This window comes from Narcine bancroftii, chromosome 5 (genome assembly GCF_036971445.1).
Source record: "Narcine bancroftii isolate sNarBan1 chromosome 5, sNarBan1.hap1, whole genome shotgun sequence".
In the NCBI taxonomy this organism is placed as follows: domain Eukaryota; kingdom Metazoa; phylum Chordata; class Chondrichthyes; order Torpediniformes; family Narcinidae; genus Narcine; species Narcine bancroftii.
Genome location: NC_091473.1, coordinates 247664893 through 247690218, shown reverse-complemented (window position 1 = coordinate 247690218; position 25326 = coordinate 247664893). Strand labels below are relative to the sequence as shown.

Below are 25326 nucleotides of genomic sequence, written 5' to 3'. Positions count from 1 at the left end.
TAAGTAACTACTGTTTCATGAATATGAGAGTCTCGGAGGGATAGTGCGAGCAGTTCCTTTGGTCATTCAGCATTCTCACTGCCCGTGGGAAGAAGCTGGTCCTCAGCCTGGTGGCGCTGGCTCTGATCCTCCTGTATCTCTTCCCCGACGGGAACAGCTGAAAGAAACTGTGTGCAGGGTAGAAGGGGTCCTCCGTGATTTTGCGGGGTTATTGGGTTAATTGGTCAGATGGGTGTAAATGGGTGGTGCGAGTTCGTAGGCCAGAAGGCCCTATAACTGTTGTACCTCCAAGTAAATGAAAACAAACCGCTGGAAGAACTTTGCAGGGCAAGCAGCTTTTGGCTAGCTAATGTTACTGAGATAGACGTTTACGAATCGAACACCTTGCAAGGAGGAGAAGGGGGAAAAACCAAACCAGGACTCTCACTTTGGGTTCCTGGCCAGTAGTCATTAAGCAGGGATGGAATGAAGTATACCTTGTGCAGTCAACACGCCTTACAAAATAGCAAAGAATGAATAAGAATCATTTCCTTTAAAAGCTGCGATTACTGAGATATCATTGAAAATGTTTTCCCAGAAATTGCCTTTCAGAATCCACTTGAAACTGGGCTTGTGTCGATGACCTATCAATGATTTGAAGAGTTCACCGTTGTAATGAAAATACTCATCTACCTCCACTGCTGTTGAGTAACTGTGAGGGGGGGAATGTCCTTGTGCAACATTGCCTGACTGGTGTTTGATGGTTCCTAAAAATACAAAATTCAAGGAAAAAGTATCAGAAATATTCACTGATTCAACTTTTCCAGTTAAAGATCCCCTTCACTCTTGCCACAGGAGATTACACAATGTAAATACTCTGACACTTAATGAGCAATCTATCTTTTTGCACTGCATGCTGCAGGCCACAGGAATTTTAAACAAAATTTTGTCTTGTGATTTTTCTCTTTTCTTCCAGTGCCCATTGGAAACGTCTTGACATCAGCTGTGAATTCCTGGCACCACTGTTGTTTCTGAATCAGAAGATTGTGGGCTCATTCCCTTCATTGGAGACTTCAGCAAAATTGTGATTCATGTACAATCTTGAAGGAGGGCTGTAATGTCAGAAGGGAAGTTGATGGATGGAGATGTTAAACCGAGACTTCCAATTATGCAGGTGGATGTGAAAGAAAACGTGCCACTTTTTACAAAAGGACCAGAGTCTGCTGAAGACGTAGTAGGTCAGAGAGATTCAGTTTGGAAATGGGACTGTCCACTTCATTCTGATCATCAAACACCCATTTACTATCATCCTATTTTCTTCCCACATTCCATCAACTCTTCCTAGATTCTACCGCTTGTCAGACGATGGGTAATTTACAGCAGCCAATTTAACCTACCAGGCCACACATCTGTGGGATGAGGGAGGAAATTAGTGCATCTGGAGAAAATTTGCTCAATTGAAGGGAGACTGTGCATACTCCAGACAGCACCCATGATCAGGATTGAGTCTGGGTGTCTAGCACCGTGAGGCAGTGACACTAATGGCATGGCTACTTTTTAAGAAATTGAAGCAGGGATTAATTGGCTTATTTTTAGTTCTCACAGGGTACAAGACATTGAACGTGATTCGCAGATGAATGATTCACACAGGCTGCAGGCAACTTGCGATTGAAGGACTCGCACCAGGCTGCTGGAGACCGGCTTATGAAAACCAGGTATCAGATCCGGGATTCAAGAAGGGCCTCCAAAGGACACTGAAGGGTTCCTAATCCTATTGGAGGTTTGGATCTGGAGCTCGGGTTGCCGATAGTTTGAAATGGACGGCACGATGGGGCAGCGGTTAGCACAATGCCTTTACAGCACCAGTGATTGGTACCAGGATTCAAATCCCACACTGACTGAAAGGAGTTTGTAAGTTCTCCCCGTGTCTGTGGGTTTTCCCCACAGCCCCCGGTTTCCTCTCATTGTTCAAAATGTACTGGAGGCATAGGTTAACTGGATATATTGAATGCCCTCAACCTCGGGCTGAAATGGCCTGTTACCGTCCTGTATGTCCAAATTTAAAAAAAACTATAATTAAAAATGTTTAATATTGGAGTCTGTGCTGCTGGGGTAGCCCTGGAGGTGAATCCACGGATACTCAGCGACTCTGATGGGACTCTCTTTTGCTTCTCTTTTTCCTCTTGTTCAGGGTGCCAGGCAATATTCATGTATCATGTATTTTTAATCTATTAGTACTTGACAATAAAAAGAAATCTTTGAACCTTTCTTTTTATGCAAGCATCCCAGTACTCAGATTACAATTGGAATGTGAACATGATCACTTGGGCTTGGAGTCTTGCCCAAAATTTAACCGACACTCATTATTACCTGATTGTGGGAGCTGTTTGTGTGCAAAGATTGGCAGCCGTATCTCCTGCATGATTAAATAAGCTACGTTTCAAAAGCATGGAGCTAAAGTCTTTGGATGGGTAAAGACTAGTCAAGTAGGCACATAAATGCACATTTGTGAAGCCCACTATGGCAGCTAACTTGGTCAGACAATCTTGTCCATTACTGAATGGAGTGAAACATGGAAGTTTGCAAACGCTGTGATTGTCGTAAAAACATATCCGAAATACTAGAGGAACTCAACTGGTCTTTCAGTGTCTACAGGAGGTAAAAATATAACACTGACATTTCAGGCTGAAACCCTTCCTCAAGGTATAAGCAAAAAAAACAGGAAGGCATCTGAACAAAGACTGGGGAGAGAAAGGGAGAAGAATGGAAGGGAGACAAGTCCAGACCAACAGACAAAAGGTGTCAATTGGATGTGATAAGAGGAGAGGTGAGAATTGATTTTTGACTCTGTGAAAGGAGATAGAGAGAGAGTAAGATAGAGCTGGGGTAAAAGAGACAGTGGGACGAAGATGAGGGGGAGGTGGTTAATGGAAACCGGAGGTCGCGGTTAATGCCATCGGGTTGGAGGGTGCCCAGATGGAAGATGAGGTGTTGTTCCTTCAATTTTCTGGTGGCTGAAGCCTGGCAGCAAATGAGACCATGGACAAACACGTCAGCAAGAGAATGGGGCAGGGAATTGAAATGGGCGGCCACTTGGAGGCCCACGCTATTATGGTGGACAAAGCTGAGGTGCTCGACGAAGCGCTCTCCCAGTCTGCACTCAGTTTCTCTCACATAGAGGAGACCATTTTTAAAAATTGAATTTAGACATACAGAACGATAACAGGCCATTTTGGCCCATAAGTCCCTGCCACCCAATTTACACCCAATTAACCTACACCCCCAGTATGTTTCGAACAGTGGGAGGAAACCGGAGCCTCTCCCGGGGGAAAACCCACGCAGACACGAGGAGAATGTACATACTCTTTACAGGCTGTGAGAGATTCGAGCCCCCCCCCCCCGTCACGATCGTTGGCGCTGTAAAGGCGGTGCGTTAACCACGACACCAACGGTTTTGTCCATTAGTGAGAACAGCTCGCTCAGTCAATGTACATACCTTACCTTCATTTCACTCTGATAATCTGCATGCAGTTTCATCTCATTTTTATGTTGTACTGGCTGGAGACTGACGGTCGGCATTACTGAAGTCCCTTGTGCCTACCCTCACTCATCTCCTCTGCTACCTGTAGTCCTTCCCTAAAGATTGTCTCCACAGCTTGGCAGAATGCACCATCAAAGGCTGAAGTGCACAAAGCCAACACAGTAGAACTCTCCAGTTCCACTAGGTGATGCTGTCTGCAGACTTTGAAACAGCAAACTGCACCAAGAAATGGTACAATTTAACTTAAGCTGGAGAAGGTCTTTACTTTTTGGCATAATTAATAGGCTCAGTAATAAAATGACATTCTTCGAGATCGTTACTTTGAAGTTTTGCATTCCTTTCATTCTGCTGTGAGGTTAATTGTGGAGAAAATTCCTCTTTTCGCAAGTGCACATTGCAACTTCAGATGTTGTCATTCTTTTGAAAACTACACTTTAATCATGTGTTAGAAGGCAGGAAGTGGCATTGTATGACATTGGCAACCCTGCTTAGAAAATTCCCAAAGCAATGTGGAATGAAAACCAGCGTCAAACTTGTCTCGTGCACAGTCGATAAGTAGGAACTTTAATAAATAAAAGATTGGCTAGAATGTTTCGAGGAATGTGAGGTAACAGTTATGTTCAAAGAAGCTGGAGCAGTTCTTTCCACTGGAATAGAGCAGACAGAGGTGTTTAAGAGCATGGAGGGAGAGATTGAGAAGGAGATCATGTTTACAATTCCTAAAAGAATCGTAGGGATACAGGTTTGTGATTGGCAAAAGAGCAGAGGCGACATTAGGGAATATTTTTTTTACTGCAGCAAGTTACTGTTTAGAGTTCACAGTCTGAGATCGATATCTCCAGTGGAAAAAGTAAAAGACTGCAGGATATGAGAAAGTGGTGGTGATTGGTCCATGTCCAGGCTGAATGACTGCTTCATGGACGAGGCTGGAGGTTGTTAATCAGCTTGTCCTAGACAGAGGCGGCACAGTTGGTGTAGCAGTTAGTGCAGTGCTTTTACGTGCCAGCAATCGAGACTGGGGTTCGAAACTTACGCCATCTGTCAGGAGTTGGTACGTTCTCCTTGTGTCTGCGTGGGTTTTCCCCGGGGCTCCAATTTCCTCCCACCATTCGAAATGTACCAGGGGTGGAGGTTAATAGGGTGTAAATTGGGCGTCACGGACTTGTGGGCCAAAATGGCCTGTTACTGCACTGTATGTCTAAACTTTAAACATTTAAATTATTCATTAATAGGGGGATTGATTTCATTAATAGGGGATTGAGTTCAAAAGTAGAGAGGTCATTGTTGCAACTCTACTGATCTATGGTAAGACCACTCTTAGAGTATTGTGATCAGTTCTGGTCAACTCATTATGTTCCCAACACCATCTCCAACCTCATCACCTCTGGTCATTCCCCCCCCCCTTCCCCCCACAGCTGCCAACCTCATTGACTCCTTTCCCCATATTCGTTCTACCTTCTACCCAAGATACAGAAACCCAACCACCTGGGTAGACCCATTGTTTCTACTTGCTCTTGTCCCACCGAACTAGTTTCACCTTACCTTAACTCCATCCCTGATCCAATCACTCCCCACCTACAACTGCAACACCTCACATGCCCTCCATCTCCTCAATGACTTCAGATTCCCCAAACTGGACCACCTCATCTTCATGATGGATGTCCACTCCCTTTATACCTCCATTCCCCATACAGATGGTCTTAAATCACTTTGCTTCTTTCTGGACCAGAGACCCGACCAGTCACCCTCAACCACCACCCTCCTTTGCATGGCTGAACTTGTTGTCATTCTAAATAACCTCCTTTAACTCATCTCACTTCCTCCAAATCAAAGGAGTAGCCATGGGTACCCACATGGGTTCAAGCTGCGCCTGCCTGTTTGTGGGCTTTGTGGAGCAATCCATGTTACAAGCCTACACAGGAAAGACCCCTCAACTCTTCTTCCAGTGTATCGACGACTACATCTGGGCTGTTTCATGCACTCATGATGAGCTTGTCAACTTCAAGGCCAACTTCCACCCCGATCTCAAACTCACCTGGTCCATCTCTGACAGGATCTCCCTGTCTCTATCTTTGGAAACAAGCTTTCCACCAACATACATTAGAAACGCTTTAATTCCCACAACTACCTTGACTACACTTCCTCACACCTGTCCCCTGCAATTTCTGTTTCCTCCGCATCTTTTCCCAAGATGAGGTCTTCCAGTTCAGATCTTCTAAAATGTCTGCCTTCTTCCACAAATGTGGCTTCCCCTCCACCACCCTCAACTCAGCCCTCCCTTGCATCTACATTTCCCTCTCATCTGCCCTGGCCCCCTCTGCCCCCAGGCGCAACAAACATAGATTCCTCCTTATCGTCACCTACCACCCCACCAGCCTCTGCATCCAAAGGGTTATCCACCAGAATTTCCAGCACTTACTACAGATCCCACCACCGGACACATTTTTCCTTCTCCTCCCCTCTCTACCTTCCATAGGGGCTGCTCTCTCTGCGATTCCCTCATGCACTCATCCCTCCCCACCTATCACCCCACCCTCCTGTGGCTGCAGGAGGTGCAATACTTGCACCCACACAAAAGTAAGGACTATTTATTGTTATATTTTTCTTCTCTGAATTGCACAGTCCATTTGTTTTTATTTCTTTAATTGTTTGCATGTGTACATTGTGTTCATTTTTTTTGCACTAACAGTAAGTGGTCATTCTGCCTGGGACACAGGAAAAAGAATCTCAGGGTTGCATGTGATGTCATGTATGTACTCTGACAATAAATTTGAATTCCACTTTTGTGCACAATCTCCGGATCTTTTGTTTATCTTCCCAATATCCAGATTCATTCCAGAAAGCTCCAATTGTCCACCGACAGTTTTAGCCTTTTGTGAATTGTGAAAAACGATTGTCTGGATGCTGCTGAGTGGAAGTGAGGGATGGTAACCATTTAGCTCATGACCTATAGGTGTCCTTAACTTTAGGCAAGGGCTTTCTGTGTTTGATTTGATTTATTGTCAGTGTATAACATCCTGCTTTGCGAAAGCTGTCAAGTTCTTCGGACTGGAAGTCAGACAGAAGTTCTCCATCAGTCTGCACCTCAGGAAGAGGACCGCCCTCCCCACATTACCATTGGCGAGACTGAGCTGAATACAGTTCAGCTACCTGGGGTGCACCGTCTTGTCAGATGCCAAGATCAATAAAGAGGTTGACAACAGACTGGCAAAAGCAAACAACGCATTCGGTCGCAGAACGAAAGAGTCTGGAACAACAAACATCTGAAGAAAGGCACAAAGATCAGTGTGTACAGAGCCATTGTACTGACCACCCACCCACTGTCACAATTCCTTGAGCACTTCCATCAACGCTGCCTCCTCGCCATCCTCAGCATCTGTCACCAATATTAAAGACCTTGAATAGGAGGAGGTTGCCAGCATCAAGACCGTGCCATAGAAGATGCAGCTACACTGGGCAGGGCATGTCTCTAGGATGGAGGATCATCGCCTGCCTAATTGTGCTGTATGGTTAACTCTCCACTGGGCATCGTGACAGAGGGGCTCTGAAAAAGAGGTACAAGGACTCTCTGAAAAAATCCCTTGGTGCCTGACACATTGACCATCGCCAGTGGTCTGCTAGCCTCTAATCACGTGGCCGGGTGACACACCAGTCTGTTTCCTCTTTTGAGACTGCATGCAGGCTGGCCTTAAGGATAGAATTTCCGTTGCAGCCAGGCATGTCTGTCCTGTCACCAGCGAGCCTGCAGCAGACGTGGACAGCCCCCTTCCGAAATCTTCATTCACAAAGCCAAGCCAAGAGATGACATACATGACATCACATACAACCCTGAGATTCTTTTTCCTATGGGCCAGGTAGAATTACCACTTATTGATAGTGTAAAAAAAACTGTAATCAACATACACATGCAACCAATAAAGAAATATAAACAAACTGTGAAATACAGAGAGAAAAAAAATAAAGTGCAAAAATAAGAGTCCTTAAATTAGTTCCTGATTTGGGCTTTGCACATTTCTATAATCTGGTGCACAATTGCCCACAGAGACTGGGGTGCTATGGAAAGAGTGATTCCTGAGTTGGTAGGATGGCACATAAGGAGAGATTGGTACAACTCGATCTGTATGCTCCAGACGTTAAGAATTGTACAACGCAGAAACCGTTTCCGTGTCCTGTATTGGCAATCAAGCATCTAGTTACGTGAATCTCAACTTCATCTCAATGCATTCACCTTCAGCCCTGCACCTGCCTTCTCCCTAAGCCAGATTCTACCACTCCCTGAGCAAAGGGGACAATTTGCCATGATCGATTATCCTAGCTTCCTGTGTGCTTTTGACACGAGGAGGGAGGAAATCCACTCAGTCATGGGAAGAACATGCAAGCTCCACGCCAAGAGGACTGGAAGTCAAAATGAACTTTTGTGATCGGAACTATGGAGCAGCAGCTGCACTAGCTGTGAGCTACTGTGTGTTTGTCCTGCTCGGAGAGAATTTTGTACATTTCAATCTTGTTTTGACAGGTTGTATGCAGGGATAATGTTTGCCCTGTCTTTGACAATCTAGAACTAGGGTTTGTTTTTTGGGGGGGAGGGGGGTTGGGGCAGAGGATTTTATTTCCTGAAATAAGGAAATACGTCTTCTTTCAAAGGTGGTGATGCTGGAGTTCTCTGCTCCTTGTATTCTGTTAAGGCCAAGCTACTGAATACATTTCAGGAGCTATGATTGTGTTGAGAGGCAGAGCAGCTTGTAAGGCTGAATGGCCTCCAGGAGTCTGCTGAGAAGTAAAGGGAGCAACTGATAGATTGCTTGATGAGAGGGACGTGATGTTGAAGAGAGCCGGAGAGTAGATCAGGCTGGGAGCATTGTGAGGAACAGAATCGCCCACTGCTGTTTTTAACGTAGAGAAAGGACGCTTTGTGGAAAATCCGTCTCACCTGTCTGTGTTTAAATGTAACAGTCTGAAATTGGTGATCCAGAATGATAAAGATTCCAAGAAATAAAATCTACAGTGGCAGTAGCTCAGTTTACCTGTTTTGGGAATTATGAAGAAGTGATGCAATTTGGGGAAAAGTATTTTTGAAGGGTGAAAACAATGATATTTTTCAAAATTTGGCCTCATTACTGAATTTTTCTCTCAGAATTTATGATCAGCAGGAAACCACAACAGCCAGCAGTACAGGCTGTCCCAGAGAATGTGAGAGCCTGCACAACAATAATTCAGGGCAGTGATTTGCAAGCTAAATATGGCCATGGTTAAAATGTACATGCTCAGTGTGTGCTAGTGGATAGCATCAGGTTTACCTGGCCCATCTTTTGTAATAAGCTTGTGGAGACCGGGCTGTTGCCAGACTTTTTTGCACTCTAGGCTGAGCTGAGCGGGGTGGGAGGGGGTAGTGCTGACCATACTGAGCAGGGGGGTGGTGACCAGGCTGAGTGGTGGGTGCAATATCTGATGTGACCTTCGACGTACACCATACAGCTTCCTCCTAACACCTTACCAGACTAACGCATGTGGTTATAGCTGCATTAGTCAGAACCACGCCATTCATGACACAGAGCTGTTGGAATCTCTCTTCGAGGTCTGCATCCGAGGCAGCTGCCCGGTTGGCCTTATGTGGCAGTGCTGGCCCTGGGTACAGAAACACTTGGTTTTGAATGATATTGTTGGGGTGACGACAACGGCCAACTATATCGCACATTTTAGGTAATTGAAGTGCTCATCAGGAATATTCGCAAAATATTCCCAAACCATAATAAGGAGCGAGTAGAACCAGACGACAGGCCGATTGTTTGAAAGGGAGAGTTCTAATGAAAATCACAGAGGAGGATGGGAAGAGTTGGAGGGGGAGAATTGGAGAGGGAGAGAGAAAGATTTAGTAAAGGAACTTTGGAATATTTGGCTCCAATAGCTTTTTTTAAAAAAAACAGCCAGAAAACTGGCAATGGTGAGATGATACATATTGCTAGATACAGCCAAAACTGGAAATATCAAAATTGAGGAAAGCGATTAAAAGATGAGGCCGTAACACATGGATGAAAATTTGAACATTAATGCAACCTTGTCCAGAAATTCAAATCCAAAATGTCATCAACATCAAAATATGATGGAACAAGTGGAGAATGCCACAGAACATTCTTTACCCAGAGAATGGTGAGGATTTAAAATCCACTCACGTCATGACGCACATAACATTTCTTGAGATAAAGGCCGTGTGTGTGTGTGTGTGTGCGTGTGCGTGTGCGGAAGGCCCTGTTTCTCGTGTTCAGTTCAGGGAAGATCATCATGTAGCTTATTTTTCATGTTCTTCAACCGATGCTGAATAAAGCACAATTCAGATTATAAATCAAAATGAACTCAAATGAAGAAGCAAAAAAGATGTAGATGATGGAAAATTGAAATAAAAACACAAGAAATTGAAATATTTAGTAAGTTGGGCAGCAGCTCTCCATGTGTTGCCTGACCTGCTGAGTATTTCCGATACTTTCTGATGAATCCAAATGGATTTTTCCACTAATGATGTCTAATCATAATTTGTAATGCAGAATGAAAGCAGTGTACCAACAGAGATGATAGATTACAATTTGTGTTTCTATAGAAAATTAATGCTGAATTACTGTTTGTACATTGGATTTTCATCGGGGAGATGGCAAACTAATTCCTGATTTTCCTCCCAGCCACAATTGGATGATGATGAGTTTATTGTTATGGACATTGTACACGTGTCAAAATTCTTGCTGCAGTGGTACAGATACTGGTACAGAAAGACTTTAATAGTAAACTAATAGTGCAAGCAGTCCATTTGTGAAGTCGGAACAGTCTATGATTCTTCTGCCAAGGGGAGGTTCAAGAGTCTGATAGCTGTTGGAAATAAACTGTTCTTGAAGCTGGACATGCTGGTTTTCAGGCCTCTGTACCTTCTGCCCAAAGGTAGCAGTGAGCAGCAGTTGTGACCAGGGTGGTGGGATCCTTTATGACATTGGCTGCCTTCTTGAAGCAGTACCTCACATACGTAGATGTCTTGCAGTGGATTGAAGGTTGCAGTCTGTCATGTATGTTCCTGCGCAGTTGAATTCCCAAGACAGACATTGATGCAATTCATTAGTATGCTTTCCACAGTGCACCTGTAGAAGTTTGATAGAGTATCCGACGACATGTGAAATCTCCTCAGACGCCGTAGAAAATCGAGGGGTTGGTGTTAACATTCAAAAGTGTTGGAGAAACTCAGCAGGTCCTGCAGGGACCATGGGAGGCAAAGATATATGACCAACATTTCAGGCCTGATCCAGAGGCATTGATGTACCTTCTTCAGGTTGACGATGTGCTGTCTCCAAGGAAGGTCTTCTGAAATTTGGGCTCCCAGAAACTTGAAGGTTCTGACTCCTCCCCTCCGCCTCATCAACGCAGTCAGGTGTTGTCACGTTGGGAAGAGTATCAGGTTCAGTGGGCTCACAGAGAAATGAACCTGGACACAAGATTTACAATCATAGGTAACTTTTGTTTTCACACGGGAAACAAACAGGGAGAACATAAATGATACTCGATCACTATTTCACTTAAGCGACGATATAGACATTCATCTCAGACTTCGGTTGGACTCCGGCAATGGTAAACCGTTACTCGACCCGCTCACACACTACAAACAGGGACTCTTACACACACCTGGTTCCCTGTCCAACTGGTTGCAACTCCCTGCAAGTATTGATCTATGGCAATACTACGGCTCAGATTCAAGGTATTGCCCACAACACTTCCAGTGATGTCCACAATAGTGACCTGGCATGGAGCGACGTCCAGGGCTTGGACAGTGACGCAGAGAGGAAGAATTGCTTTGCGTTAGTGTTATATACAGTGCTAATCTATGCTTCAAGCCAATAATAACCCTAGATGATTATTGCACTAATGGGTTGACAGTCCAACCTCAATTGACAGGTCATGTGACTTCTGAATAAGTTTCAGACTGGAAGGACACATGACCACCAGCAATACACACATTCCAGACAGGCAGGGAGGCCACATTTCATCCACAAGCAACAGGTGTGGGGTCCCTCCACATCTAAAATCCACAATCAGTTCAGGATCTTAGTGACACTGGGAGCAAGATTGTTGTTCTAGCTCCATTCAACCAGGTTCTCATTCTTCATCCTGTATTCTGATTCATCATGCCCAGTATTTTGGTGGCGTTGAGAGTGAATTTGTACATTGAGTTGGAGGTGAATTTTGGCAGTGCAGTCATGGGCATACAAGGAATAGAGCAGGGGACTAGGAATACAGCCTCGGATGCCCCTATTACTAATGTTCAGAGAAGAGAAGGTGATGTTGCTGATCTCAAATGATTAGGGTCTGCTAATGAGGACATCAAGGATGCAGTTGCAGAAGAGTGGCCAGAGTCCCAGGCCTTTGAGCTTAATCACGTGTGTTGCTGGTGTGGTGGTGTTGAATGCCAAGCTGTAGACAACCGCTGCAATCGTGTCTGCCTGTCCCGCATCGGACTTGTCAGCCATAAACGAGCCTGCAGCTGACGTGGACTTTTTACCCCCTCCATAAATCTTCGTCCGCGAAGCCAAGCCAAAGAAGAAGAGACAATGATGTAGGTAAAATATAGGTAAAATTGGCTCCCCCTAGTGGCTAGTTCTTCAATCACACAATACACAATCTCAAGCAACCGGCAAATTTCACTAATCTGGCATCTAGCTATCTCCATAGGATACCTGGATTTTACTGTAGCTGTAAATCATTTCTTGAATTTTCTCTGTGTCTTTCCAGCTTAGATCGATTATGAAGAGCAACATTTGGACTTTAATTGAAATTTCACCAAATTTCTCAGTTTTTTTTCCCAAAGTAACCTCTCTGGAAATGTGCGCCACCGTTTTGTATCGTTCTTTTGTTTAGTCACTGCCAGCACATTTTAGCAATTTCTGATCCTAAATTGTTCCTTCAACATTTCTTGACTCTTGTTTTCTGATGATGGAACCTAATTTAAAAAGAAGTTTTATGGCGGAAGTTTTAAATGACGTTTTAATGTTTGGGAAGTAAATTATTACTGATGATGTCTGACATCATGCCCGAATTTAAATCAGACTGCCAACACATCGCCCACTCTGTTCTCACCCCCAGTCTTGTGAAGGTGGCCTGCAATGTTTGGAATGTCACAAGCTTTAAATATTTTGTCTGGAATGAGAGTACCATTGCAGGAAGTTGTTAATCAAATTCTCTCAAAACTTTGCATTTCCCCCTCTTGAATTGTGTTAACCTTACTCATACAACTTTATCCAGAGTCCTGCAGCATCAGTTCTGGTAAGTGTCTCGGTAAGGTCATTACATGAGTTGTGTTAAATCAGGTCATGACTGCTCTCTTCGTAAATGTAAAGTTATCAAGGCATCTTTTTGAAGAACGTGGAGAGTTTTCTCTTGTAGCCAGGCTGATATTCATCCCATAAGTTGGTTATGAAAATAAATTTCTTGTTTATCATAGAACATTATGGCACATAAACAGGCCCTTTGGCCCTTCTAGTCTGTGCCAAACTATTACTTTAATACAAATACACTGGAATGGTGGAGGAACTCAGCTAGTCTTGCAACAATCATAGGAGATAAAGATATATTGCCGACATTTCAAGCCTGAGACCTTCAAGGAATAAGCAAAGAAAAGCTCAGGCTCGAAACGTCGGCAATATTTCTTTATGTCCGATGGATGCTGCAAGACCGGCTGAGTTCCTCCAGCTTTTCGGTGTATTTTTACTGCAATTACAGCATCTGCAGACTTTTGTGTTTCACTTAAACTATTATTCTGCTCAGTCTCACTGACCTACACCCAGTCCATAGCCCTCCATACCCCTCCTATCCATGTACCTGTCAAAATTTTTTTAAAGATTAAAATTGAACCCGCATTTACCACTTCAGCTGGCAGCTCGTCCCATACCCCCACCACTCTCAGTGTGAAGGAGATCCCTCGAATATTTCTCTTCAACTTTTCCCCTTCCGCCTTTAACCCGTGTCCTCTGGTTTGTATCGCACCTAACCTCAGAGGAAAAAGCTGACCCACATTTACTCTGTCTACACCCCTCATAATTTTAAATATTAAATCTCCCCTCATTATTCTACGCTCCAGGGAATAAGGTCCTAACCTATTTAACCTTACCCAGTAACTCAGTTCATCTCATATGAAAATTGGCTTCTGTGTCCCATTTGCCACATCCTGAAACTGGCAAATTTTAATCTTAAATTCCAGTCGCAGGGCTGAATGATCTGTTAAACATGGTAGGTTCTGAGAGTCCAGTACAATTCAGAGCTGGAGAAACTCAGCAGATCACACAGCATCCAGAGGAACTAAAGGGCAGTCAATATTTTGGGTCTGAGCTCTTTGTCAGGAATATGGATGGAGGTTGGGGGAGGAAGGGGAAATCTAATTTGAAATTTAACTGCACGTGAACTTTTAAATATGGTTTTAAAATAAAAGTCACCGTCATTGGGTTTACAATACAGAAACAGGCCCAATGGCCCATCACATTCATGTGAACCCTTTTCCCCATCTATACGAATCCCATTGGCCTGCATGAAGTCCTTATCCTTCCGCGCCTTGTCTTTTCAAGTGCCTCGTAAAATTAGTAATTGTATCTGATTCCACCACCACCTCTGGCAGCAATAACCTTGAGTGAAATGCACCTTTTCATTTTTGTACCTCGACCAAAATGAAAAAACTTCTCATGCTCTAACTTTGCTTCCTAAATTTTTTGCATATGTTACAAGAAGAAGTCAAGGTTGTGTTTGTTGTTCATCAAGTTTATCTACTCTGCCATTTCCTCTCCTACCACAAGGAGTAAACCAATTGGCCCGCATCTTCCAGTTACTGTGGTGAACTCGAGTACTGATGGATCTGATAAGTATTTGAAAGATTGGGGAGCTGACGTTTATGGACATCTGGCTCAGGAGAGACACTGAGGCCTGGAGCAGAGGAGCCATGTTGATGTTGAACAGAAGGGCAGGCTGGATGGACTGAATGGCCTGATCCTGCCCCTATGTTGCATTCTTATGTTCCTGAATATTTCCATTCAGCCCCCATCTCATACTGGGGGATGTAGGTTAATGGGGTGAAAATTGGGTGGCACGGTCTTGTGGGCCGAAATGGCCTGTTACCATGCTGCGTGTCTAAATGTAATAATAAAAATAAAATAAAATCCACAGACAACGAAAGGATCAGACCGGAAGTCAATACAGAGGTTCATCAAAACAGTCGAGAAGATCACTGGGGCACCCTTTCCTCTATTGACAACATTTACCAGGAGTGTTGCTTAAATAGGGCTCAAAAAATTAGAGAAGACCGACATCGGTCTTTGTCACACAGGATCTTTGTCCCACTGCCATCAAGAAGGAGGAACAGGAGCATCTAAATCAGGACTGTCTGCCTGGTAAATAATTTCTTCCACAGTATCCTGTAACTGAGTAAATCAATCTAAAGTTTTTAGATATTTAAATTCTATTTTATATATATATATATATTTTTTTTTATTACTATGTGTGTGCACTGTGGTCTGGAGAAATGCTATTTTGTCGGGTTGTCTATGTATAGTTGGATGTTATAAACTTGCAAAGCCCTCTGCAATCTCTATCCCATCAGCCAAAACAGTTATTACTCCCTGCACTGTTCTTTGTAATTGTGGATCACCTGCTCCTGTTCCTGTTTTGAGGAGGTTGATCAGGCCAATGTGGGATTTATAGACTCTCTACAAATGGCTCGAGGCTTCTTCATCTGAGAGGATAGATAGTTGGGGAGATGCTACCCTTGATGCTACCCTTCTGCCTTTTGTGCTGAACATCTGTGTGCTCCTGTGGAATAGACGAGATGTTGACAGTGCCATGCCATCCTAAATTCTCCATTCTGAGCCAGTTATTTTGACGTATGTGTTACGCTTTTAAGAATCTTTCCTCTGTTTACGTTTGGATCTCATTCTAAACAGAACTCAGCCTTGTCTGTTCAAAGAGCGTGGTGTTTAGCATCCAAATCATGTGACCTATTCATCAAAACCAGATGAGTGGAATTAGGGTTCAATGCCAAGGAGAGGGCATGGCTGATTCACCTCTTTGGCCAGTGGAGTTTGCAGACAATATTGGTGCCATCTCTCCAGTACTTGGAGGTGACTGCTGCAGGGAGCCCATGACAGAAGTGCCTAGGAGGCTGGCAACTGGGAGTGTTCTCATTTCGCTTTCTTCACCAATGTATAAGTTTCAATATGTTTGCCCTGCATTTTCAGTAGCCCATTCACTAGTTTCAGGGGATATTACCCCTGCCGAGGGCAAGAATTTCATTCAGACATGCCACTTTCACGACAAAATTATTTCTGAACTGATTTATTTAATAACATTCACTGTTTGTGAAAGGAACTCAATGCAATTTGAAACTGCCCTTCCCAAAAAACAAGTGCCCAGATGCAGGAGAAATCTAGCTCTCTGCTTCAGAGTCATTGTGTATGGCACCAATGTGACATTCCCTTGGAATTCAAGCTGCACTTGGGGTTGAATTGTGGCTCTCCAAATGCTATTGAGATTTGGGCAATGTAATTGGAAGCCCCATTCGATGCACCCAGACTGAGAGCCCATCCAGAAGTAAGCAGAATGTTGCTAACTTCTCACGCCATTCAGCTCTTGATTAGTGATTACAATTTTCCAAACAATTTCTATGTAACATGGATAATGTCAAAATAGCTTCTTTCCTGTTGCTAATCATAGGGTTTGATGAGTAAATGCACACTGTCCAGTATTGCTGCAGGCCTCAGCTGAATATTCCAGAATCTTTCCAGAGGAATCGCACATTCTTACAGTCCAACACTGTCTGCGATGCATTCCAGTGTTTTTAGTTGCTTTCAAATGACAGGGCTCCTCTTACTCAAAGAAAAGTTGCCAAGAGGATATCATTTCAAAATAGGACGAAGTAGTCTGAAAACATTTTTTTTAACCAAAGATAGTTATTTATTTCTCTCTCTCTGAACAGCAGTGGAAAGGAAATGAACTTTCTAGAGCATCTTTACAATCTGAGATGCAGCGTGGCCAGAGATGGATGATATACAGTGCCCTCCATAAAGTTTGGGACAAAGATACCTTTTTCCTTTGTTTGCCCCTGTGCTCCACAGTTTTAAATTTGTAATCAAACAATTCACATGTGATTAAAGTGCACATCCAAATTTTATTCAAGGGTATCTATATACATCTTGATTTGACCATGTAGAAATTACAGCACTTTTTGTACATCGTCCCCTCATTTCAGGTCACCATAATATTTGGGACATAGCAATGGTATGTATACTAGACATGTTTAGTACTTTGTAGCATGTAATGACTGCTTGAAGCCTGTGATTCATAGACATCACCAAGTGCTGAGTATCTTCTCTGGTGATGCTCTGCCAGGCCTCTTATGCAGCCATCTTCAGCTCCTGTCTGCTTTGGGGGCTTGTTCCCTGAGGTTTTCTTTTCAGCATATGGAAGGCATGCTCAATTGGACTTAGGTCAGGTGACTGAATTGGCCATTCAAAAATGTTCTTGCTTTTAGCTTTGAAAGACTCCTTTGTTGCTTTGGCAGCATGTTTGGGATCATTGTCTTGCTGTAGGATGAAACGCTGTCCATCGAGTTTGGAGGGATTGGCTCGAACTTGTATACTGTAGAATTCAGTTTGCTACTGCCATCAGCAGTTATATAATCAATAAACTGAAGTGGGTCAATACCAGGCCATAATGCCCCCTCCACCATGTTTCACAGATGAGGTGGTATGCTTTAGATGCCGTTCCTTTACACCTCCACACTTTGCTCTGATACACGTTGATCTTGGTCTCATCTGTCCACAAGATCTTTTCTAGAATTCTCCAGGTTCTTTTAAATACTTCTTGGTAACAATCATCTGGCCATCCTGTTTTTGTGGCCAACTGGCAGTTTGCATCTTGCAGCATAGCCTCTCTATTTCTGTTCATGAAGCCTTCTGCAGACTGCAGTCATTCACACCTGCCTCCTGAAGATTGTTTCTGATCTGTCGGACAGGCGTTTGGGGATTTTTAAATTCATTTTGATGAGAATTCTTCTCTCATCAGCAGTGGAGATCTTCCTTGGCCTGCCAGTCCCTTTGTGACTACTCTATTCATCAGTACACCCTTTCTTCTTGATGATGTTCCAAACTGTTGATTTTGGTAATCCTAAAGTTTGGGCGATGTTTCTCACTGCTTTATTCTTGCTTTTATGCCTCATCATGGCTTCTTCGACTTTCATTGGTACAACTCGTGTTGAAAAAATGGCAACTGCAAGCTCAAAAGGTGATCAAAAGCTTAGAAGCATGCCTAGCTCTCTTATGCCTGCACCAAATGAAGCAATTAAATGTACCCAAGGACTCACAAAAACCTGTGAAGCCAAACCATTATGGTACCCTGAAATGGGGGAACTATGTATAAAAAGTGCTGTAATTTCTAATTGGTCAAACCAAACTGCATACAAATAACCTTGAATAAAATCTGGAATGTGCACTTTAATTACATGTGAACTGTTTGATTACAAATGTAAAACTGTGGAGTACAGGAGCAAATAAAGGGGAAAAAAATGTGTATTTGTCCCAAACATTATGGAGGGCACTGTACGTATGTGAGTGCTGTCCCTATCCCAAGAGTGGAAAAAAATTAAATTGAGTGAAAAGAAACTAAACTGTCCAATTGTAGGGACAAACATCAATTGTTCAAATGACAATCCCCAGAACGGCAACCCTTTAATCAGACTGCTTCAATAAAATTACTGTTTGGGGGCATTAGGTCTGAGATAAAGGAGATCAAGGAAATGTTAACATTAAGCCACATCTGATCTCGGCTCATTGAAATGTATCTCAACAGAACACCACGATATAGGACCTGCAAAGAGCTACCAACAGCCAATAGCAGATCCTTTGGGGTGGGGGGGTGGGGGGGGGAGTTGACTGTAATTTTCTGGTATGTTAACTGTTACAATCTGACCCTTGACCTCTCCTCTGCACTTCCCTTTGTTAGGTGAGTGCTTCTCATGTGTATAAATTACGAGTCGCCTCCAGGCAGGCTTTGTGCAGTTCAGGCTCTGCTTGATGAGTGTGGGAATGTAGACAATTGGCTTTCTCACTCACCTGTAGAACAGGTAGGATGTGACCTGCTCCAAAGTGCCCTTGTGTGCAGGAGTGCAGTGGACTTGGAGCAATGGGGTTCTCCCAGCATTGACTCCAGGTCTCTCTGTCCTTGCTCTGTCAACCTCTTCCTGGATAACTTCCTATTCCCTGATTAACTCCACTATCTAGATTTCAGTGGATTCTCTCCAAAATTAGTATCTATAGTTATCCCTCAGTAAATATCTAAAGCAAAATGTAAATCTGCTCATTACCATACTGCGGTCAGAGCTTGCTTTGTACAAGTTAACTCCCCAGCAATAACAATGCCTTTTGTTCATAGCTGCAACCTGCAAGGACATGAAAGATGCTACAGAAATGCAGATCATTCAATTTTTCCTTACTTTGTTCTCCTTTGTCTTATATTCTCCTTAATCCCACGTAAATAGAACTCAAATCCTCATCCTCCTTTACCAAATCTTTGTTGTGTTCCTCCCTTGGGGTGCAACCAGCCCCAACCGATGTGCCAATAAACACTTCCTGTTGTTCATACTCTACCTTCCCTGTCCATTTTCCCTCGTGTGGCAGATCATAGTTTGAAACACAGAAGTCTACAGACGCTTGTGGTTGTTGTAAAAATACACAACGATGCTTGGAGGAACTCAGCCAGTCTCACAGCATCCATAGGAGGTAAAGGTACATTATCGATGTTTCAAACCTGAGCCCTTCTTCAAGGTATAAGCAGGCAGGCATCTCAATCAAGACAGGAAGAAAAGGAGGGGGAGGAGTCCAGACCAACAAACAAAAGGTGAGAATTGAAAGCTGACAGAGGGGAAAGGGACAAGAGAGACAGACCGAGAGGATAGGAAGTCTAGGCTCCTCTCCCATTCTTCCACCTCTCTCTCTGTCTCTATTGAGACACCTGCCTGCTTTTTAATTATACCTTGGAGAAGGGCTCAGGCCTGTGTGTTTTTATAACATTTTATATTTCAATTTTAAGTATACCTAACAATGAACAATTATACAAATGTCAAGAAAACCCCATTTCCTTACCCTTGCTGTGTAAATCCAATTAAACCGAGGAAAAAAATAAAAAGAAAAATCCCATTGTCAATGCTTAGAGTGAAACGCAGAGACACTATAATTACCACAATATATTCTTTACAGAGGTCTATTGGGTAGTCAGAAATTATTGCATCCCTATAGTGGTGTCAGTGAAGTGCCTATATGTTCTAGATAAGCTTGCCAAATTCAGGAAGGTGTGTTATATCCTTTTCTAAGATTACATGTGATCTTTTCAAGAGGAATGCAGTTGTTCATTTCTGAAGGCCATCTATCAATGAGGAGAGGGGAGTCAGATTTCCGTGTCACTGCTATACATTTCCTAGCCACACATAAAGCAATTTCTGTGAATTTAATTTGGGAATTAGTTAACTATCTACCAATGCTCATTTACAGCAGATCGTAGCTGCCCAGGCTCCATTCTCAGGCTCAGGCTGCCACAAAGGTCTCCATTGTTCACCTCCTCTCCTCCCCCTTCAGAAGCCTCCTCCACAACCTTGTGTGGGTGCTTGATGTCTTTGTAGTGCTTTGAGAAGTCCATGGGATGACCTGTTTATCAAAAACCAGTTAGTGTTGTTATAAACCTGGAAAACACAGAAAATCCCCAGCTCCACTAACCTTGCCTCATAAGACATATTTTCCAATCCAGGCAACATCCTGGTGAATCTCCTCTGCACCCTCTCCCTAGCATCCACATCTTTCCTATATTGAGGTGACCAGAGCTAAACACAATATTCTAAATGGTCTCACCAGAAATTTATAGAGTTTTAAAAATTTATTTATAAAGAGTGAATTCATGGTGGGAGGCTGGTCCTGTTGGTTAAGGGGTTGTGGATGAGCAGTCATAAAGTGAAAATGAACAGAAAGAGAATTAGGAGTGGCATTTGGTGAAACTTCCCTTTGCTTGGAATCTACCTTGCACTGTCTGCAGATCTGGCAGATGCAGGTTTCATTGTGGCCTTCAAGGGGAAATTTGATAAATGTAGCTTGAGGAAAGGTTTGCAACGCTGCAGAAAAGGGTTTTTTAAAAAAACATCTGCAGGAGGAACTCAACAGGTTGAGGAATATGAGTTGATCAGATCAACCATGATCTCATTAAATGGCGGAGCAGGCTCGACAGGCCGAATGCCCAACTCCTGCTCCTATTTCTTGTGTTCTTATGATGGGAATGGTTGATGTTTCAGCCTGAAACCATTCACCAGAGAAGTGGCATAGGGTGGAACCAGAGAATTGCTTTGGAGAGCATGCACAGACACATTGGGTCAGATGGCAGCCTCCTGAGATTTTGAAGTTATTCAACAGTTAATTTCACCTTAACAAGGTGCCTCATTGAAAGGTAAAAGCCGCATCTCATTGTTCTTTGTGGTGTCTTACATTTAATTTTCCTGCAAAAATAATGTCAGAGTTGGACTGAGATGTATCGATCATGTGGTTCACAATCAATGAAAGCATTTAATCCTAGGAGCAAATTCCTGACATGCTTTTGTTGATCTTGGATTGTGGATCCAGATACCTGTCAATCAGATAAGACTGGGCTGGTTAAGCCTCGCATTATCTGTGCAAGTATTCCAAAACAGGCCTTGCTAATGGTGTGAGGAATCAATGAGGAGATGATAAACAACACACTTGACTTGGTGCAGATTTAACTACTTGCTCCCACTTGCCCTCCCCAGGGTAAAAGTAAGTCAAAACATCAGGGGCCAGATTCCGCGTGAAGTATTCAGTGTTCACACACGGAGCAAAACAACTCCAGCTGTGTGATCCTGATCAGCCACACTCGGATAACCATGGCTGCTTCTCATTCCACATCTCTCACACGGGATAAACATTCCTTTCACTCCTAAAGCCGTGAAATTGCATTTGAAACGGGCTCAGGTACCAACAGCAATAGTCAAAACATTGAGGAGTTATGGCCATGACAGATCTACCTGTAAGATGGATTAACCAGATTACATGGAGGGAGTGTGAAAACTGAGGAGAGCAAAGAAAGAAAAGCAGATCTTGCTTTTCAAGCGTGCTCTTTATGACCTTAAGGTATCTAAAGGTTTTCACAGGACCTTAAGTAAGAGGATGGCGACTGGGGTTGGAGAAGGGTTAAGGATCAATCAAAAGGCACAGATTTAAAACTTTGGGCTAAACTGTGGGAGGGTTGTGAGGCAAGACTTCTTAAATTCAAAGAGTGATTTTGAACTGGAGCCCGATGCCTATAAACTAGTCAATCAGGACTTTCAAAGTTTTGAGGAAAATAATTTGCAGGGCTCTGGTGGAAAACAAGGGAATGGAGTGTACAGGAATGTTGAGTACAGGAGGTAGGACTGGAATGTTTTGGGATCTTGGTGCGACCACATGTTGAATATTGTGTGCAATTCAGGTGGTCTAGTTATAGGAAGCATGTCACCGAGCTGGAACTGGTGCAGGAGAGATTCACAAGGATGTTAAAGTGACTGGAGGGCAAGGAAGATTGGATAGGCTGGATCTTTATCCCTGGAGTGGAGCAGACTGAGGGGTGACCTGTATAGAGATATAAAACCATTAAGAGGATAGGTAAGGTGAATAGTTATAGTCTTTTTCCCAGGGTAGAAGCAGGTCTAAAACGAGACTTAAGGAGAGAAGAGAAAGATTTGAAGGGGACCAGAGGGGCTTCGCACAGAGACTGGTGGGTACATGGGACGAGGTGCCAGAGGAAATGGTGCATTACAGAATGACTTGGAGGGGAAAGTGCAGGTGGTGCTCCCGTACACTAGCACCGCCTCCTGCATGTTTCTCTCCAAATGTCACTTCGATTTATATGCCAACATAAACAAAATACGCATTTGCGTACGCAATCCAAATATTAAACACCCACATAGAGAATCTGCACAACTAAAGATTTGTATGTACTTGAATGTGTTTGAGGTACCGGAGTTTACTGACCCAACAAAGAAGGATATATACAGACTCACACACATGTGCATGCATTTTAAACTGTAATGATACAGATACACCCAGCTGCAACCTAACTGAACATGCACAAACACAAAATAAACTCTGTAAATCTAGGTACAAAGATCACCAAGCAAAAGATGCTTCAAAACAAGCTGCATGCATTTTGTTCTCTTACACCGACCAACATTCTTTTTGTTTTGAATATTTTATTTTGATTTTATCAACAAACGGTATCAAAATGACCATCACAGATAAATAATTAAATGCAGCCCCTATTTCCCCCCCCCCCACAAAACCCTAAATAAATGAAGAAAAGAAAAGGGAAGAAAGGAAAAAGGACAGAAAAAAAAGAAGAAAGGAACTGTCAAAATCTGGAATCCAGTTCAACCAAAAAAGGGGGACGCAATTATTTTTGTCTAGATCTCAATAAAAGGAAGGGAAGAAAAGTAAATAGAATAAATATATTATTAAATATTCTACCCTACACTTTGCACAGCGTGTTGTGCTTGTATAAGTGATTTTCTCCAGGGGAACATAACCATGCATTTCATTATTCTAACAGGCTATCTCCAGAAGGGGATCAGACTTCCAGGTAACTGCAACACATCTCCTGGCCATTGCCAATGCAATTTTCAGAAACTAATTAGTACTTATTCTCATTTTAGATCTTGTGTCCACAATATTTCCTCAGAGAAACAATTCTGGACTTAGAGGCAATTGTTTCCAATAATTTGATTTAGTGAGACTCTTAAATTTTCCCAAAAGGATATCAATTTGGAACATGACCAGGTAGAATGTAAGGAAACATCTAAAACATAATTCAGAAAAATTAGTTTATGTAATTTTTGCAGGGTAAGATATAGTTGATGCAAAAAATTATATTGCACCAGCCTGTATCTTACATTAACTCTATTAGTCATACAGTCATGCCATAAATTCAACCAGGTCTTATCACCAATGCTAATATTCAAGTCTGATTCCCATCTTTGGTTTGATCTATATTACTCCTGTTTAGGAGTACCCAATTGAAGTAAAGAATACATAACTGATATGAATTTCTTTGTGGTCCCCTTTCGAATTAGAATCACCATTTCACTGCTCTCTGGTAACAATATGGTCGGTCCTAATTTTTCTCTGGGAAAAGCTCTTAATTGAAAGTAACAGAAGATTGTATAATTATAAATATTGTATTTATTTTTAAATTATTTGAATGACATTAATTGCCCTTGTACATAACCATTTTCTAGATATCTAATCTCTTTATGGAACCAGGTATGTAGAATTAAATTGTCCACAGTTAAAGGAATTAATCTGTTCTAAAACAAGGGTATTTTGGGGGTAATATTTTTCCATATGCCAATTTAATTATTCATTTTATACAAAATACTCAATGTGTTTGATTGTTGGTGCTTCTTTTCCAGCAAAAATAAAGTTAACAGTCTATTTGCATAGAAATTGTTCTGCTACTCTTGCCCCGATTTCAATTTATACCCATGAAGACTTGTCTCTTCCATCAAAGAGGGAAGTGACAAACTTCATCTCGGCCGCCCAATTTAAAGTTGGGAAGTTATTATCCTTCCATGTCGTATTTCCAAGTTAATTTTTCCATGGAGATTCTAGCTAACTTACTTTTCCATAAAAATCTCCTATTAATTTATTCAAATTGGTAGTGGTGTCAGGAGAATCTGGAGGAGGAAATACGTTTGTTTTAATACAATTCACTCTACCAATTAATGTTACCAGGAAAATGACCCATTTATTTAAATCTTCTTCAACCTTCTTCAGGGGAGATAATCCAACATATAAACTTTTTAAGTCATTATTTACTTTAATCCTCAAATATTTTGATCCCATTTGCTGGCCATCTGAATTGTGTATTTCTTTTGCAATCTGTATAATCTCCATTTGTTAAAGCTATTATCTCACTTTTATTCCAATTTATCCAGAATCCTTCCCATAATCTTCCAATTGCAGATGCAGTATTTGTCGGGAATTTACAGGTTCCATCAGATATATCAGTACAGGTCTAGAAAAAGATTGGTCCACTCTGAACCCCTTAATGTTTGGGTCCTGTTGAATGGCTTCACCCAAGGTTCTATGACCAGTACAAAGAGGACTGATAATAGTGGACATCCTTCTCTACTCGACCTTGATAGTGGGAATGACAAAGACTTTGACCATTGTAAAGAGCTCAATCCAATTTATGAAATTTTGACCTAGTCCAAATTTCTCCAGTATTTTAAATAAATTACCATTCCAATCTATCAAATGGCTTTTCTGCATTCAAAGCAACTGCTGTGTTCACTATGTTCTCCTCATTTCTGGGCCAAATGGATTAAGCTAAGGAGTTTTGCTATGATGTCTGGTGGTTGTCTTTTCTTCACAAATCCTGTTTGATTAAATTTTTGCTTAAATTGATAAATAAGGACCAATCTATTTGCCAAAACCTTAGCTAATATTTTATAATCAGCATTTAACAGAGATTGGTCGAAATGATGACCATTTCAATGGGTTCTCATCTTTCTTAGGAATCACCGTCATTATTTACCAACCACCATTCTCTACCTTTAAGGTGCTACATACATGGGTCAGTAACAAGAATGAAGGCCAGGGAATAATAGGAACTGTTGAAGCAGGGGTGGAAAACTGGCCAGGTAATCAGAAAGTAATGAGTAACAGGGAGAAATGAGAGTTTATATTTCTGACTCCTAGGGGTTTGTACAAGGG

At 42.5% G+C, this 25326-nt stretch overlaps 1 protein-coding gene across 1 annotated transcript in view; it reads left to right on the top strand.

Annotated features, from left to right (window-relative positions):
- tmcc2 (transmembrane and coiled-coil domain family 2) overlaps positions 1-3257 on the top strand; it is a 127867-nt gene extending 124610 nt beyond the window's left edge. Inside the window, exon 7 of the mRNA XM_069941992.1 lies at positions 956-3257. Within this exon, the coding sequence (XP_069798093.1) occupies positions 956-976 (21 nt within the window). The 3' untranslated portion in view covers positions 977-3257. The remainder of the gene's footprint in view (positions 1-955) is intronic.
- The last annotated feature ends 22069 nt before the right edge of the window (positions 3258-25326 follow it).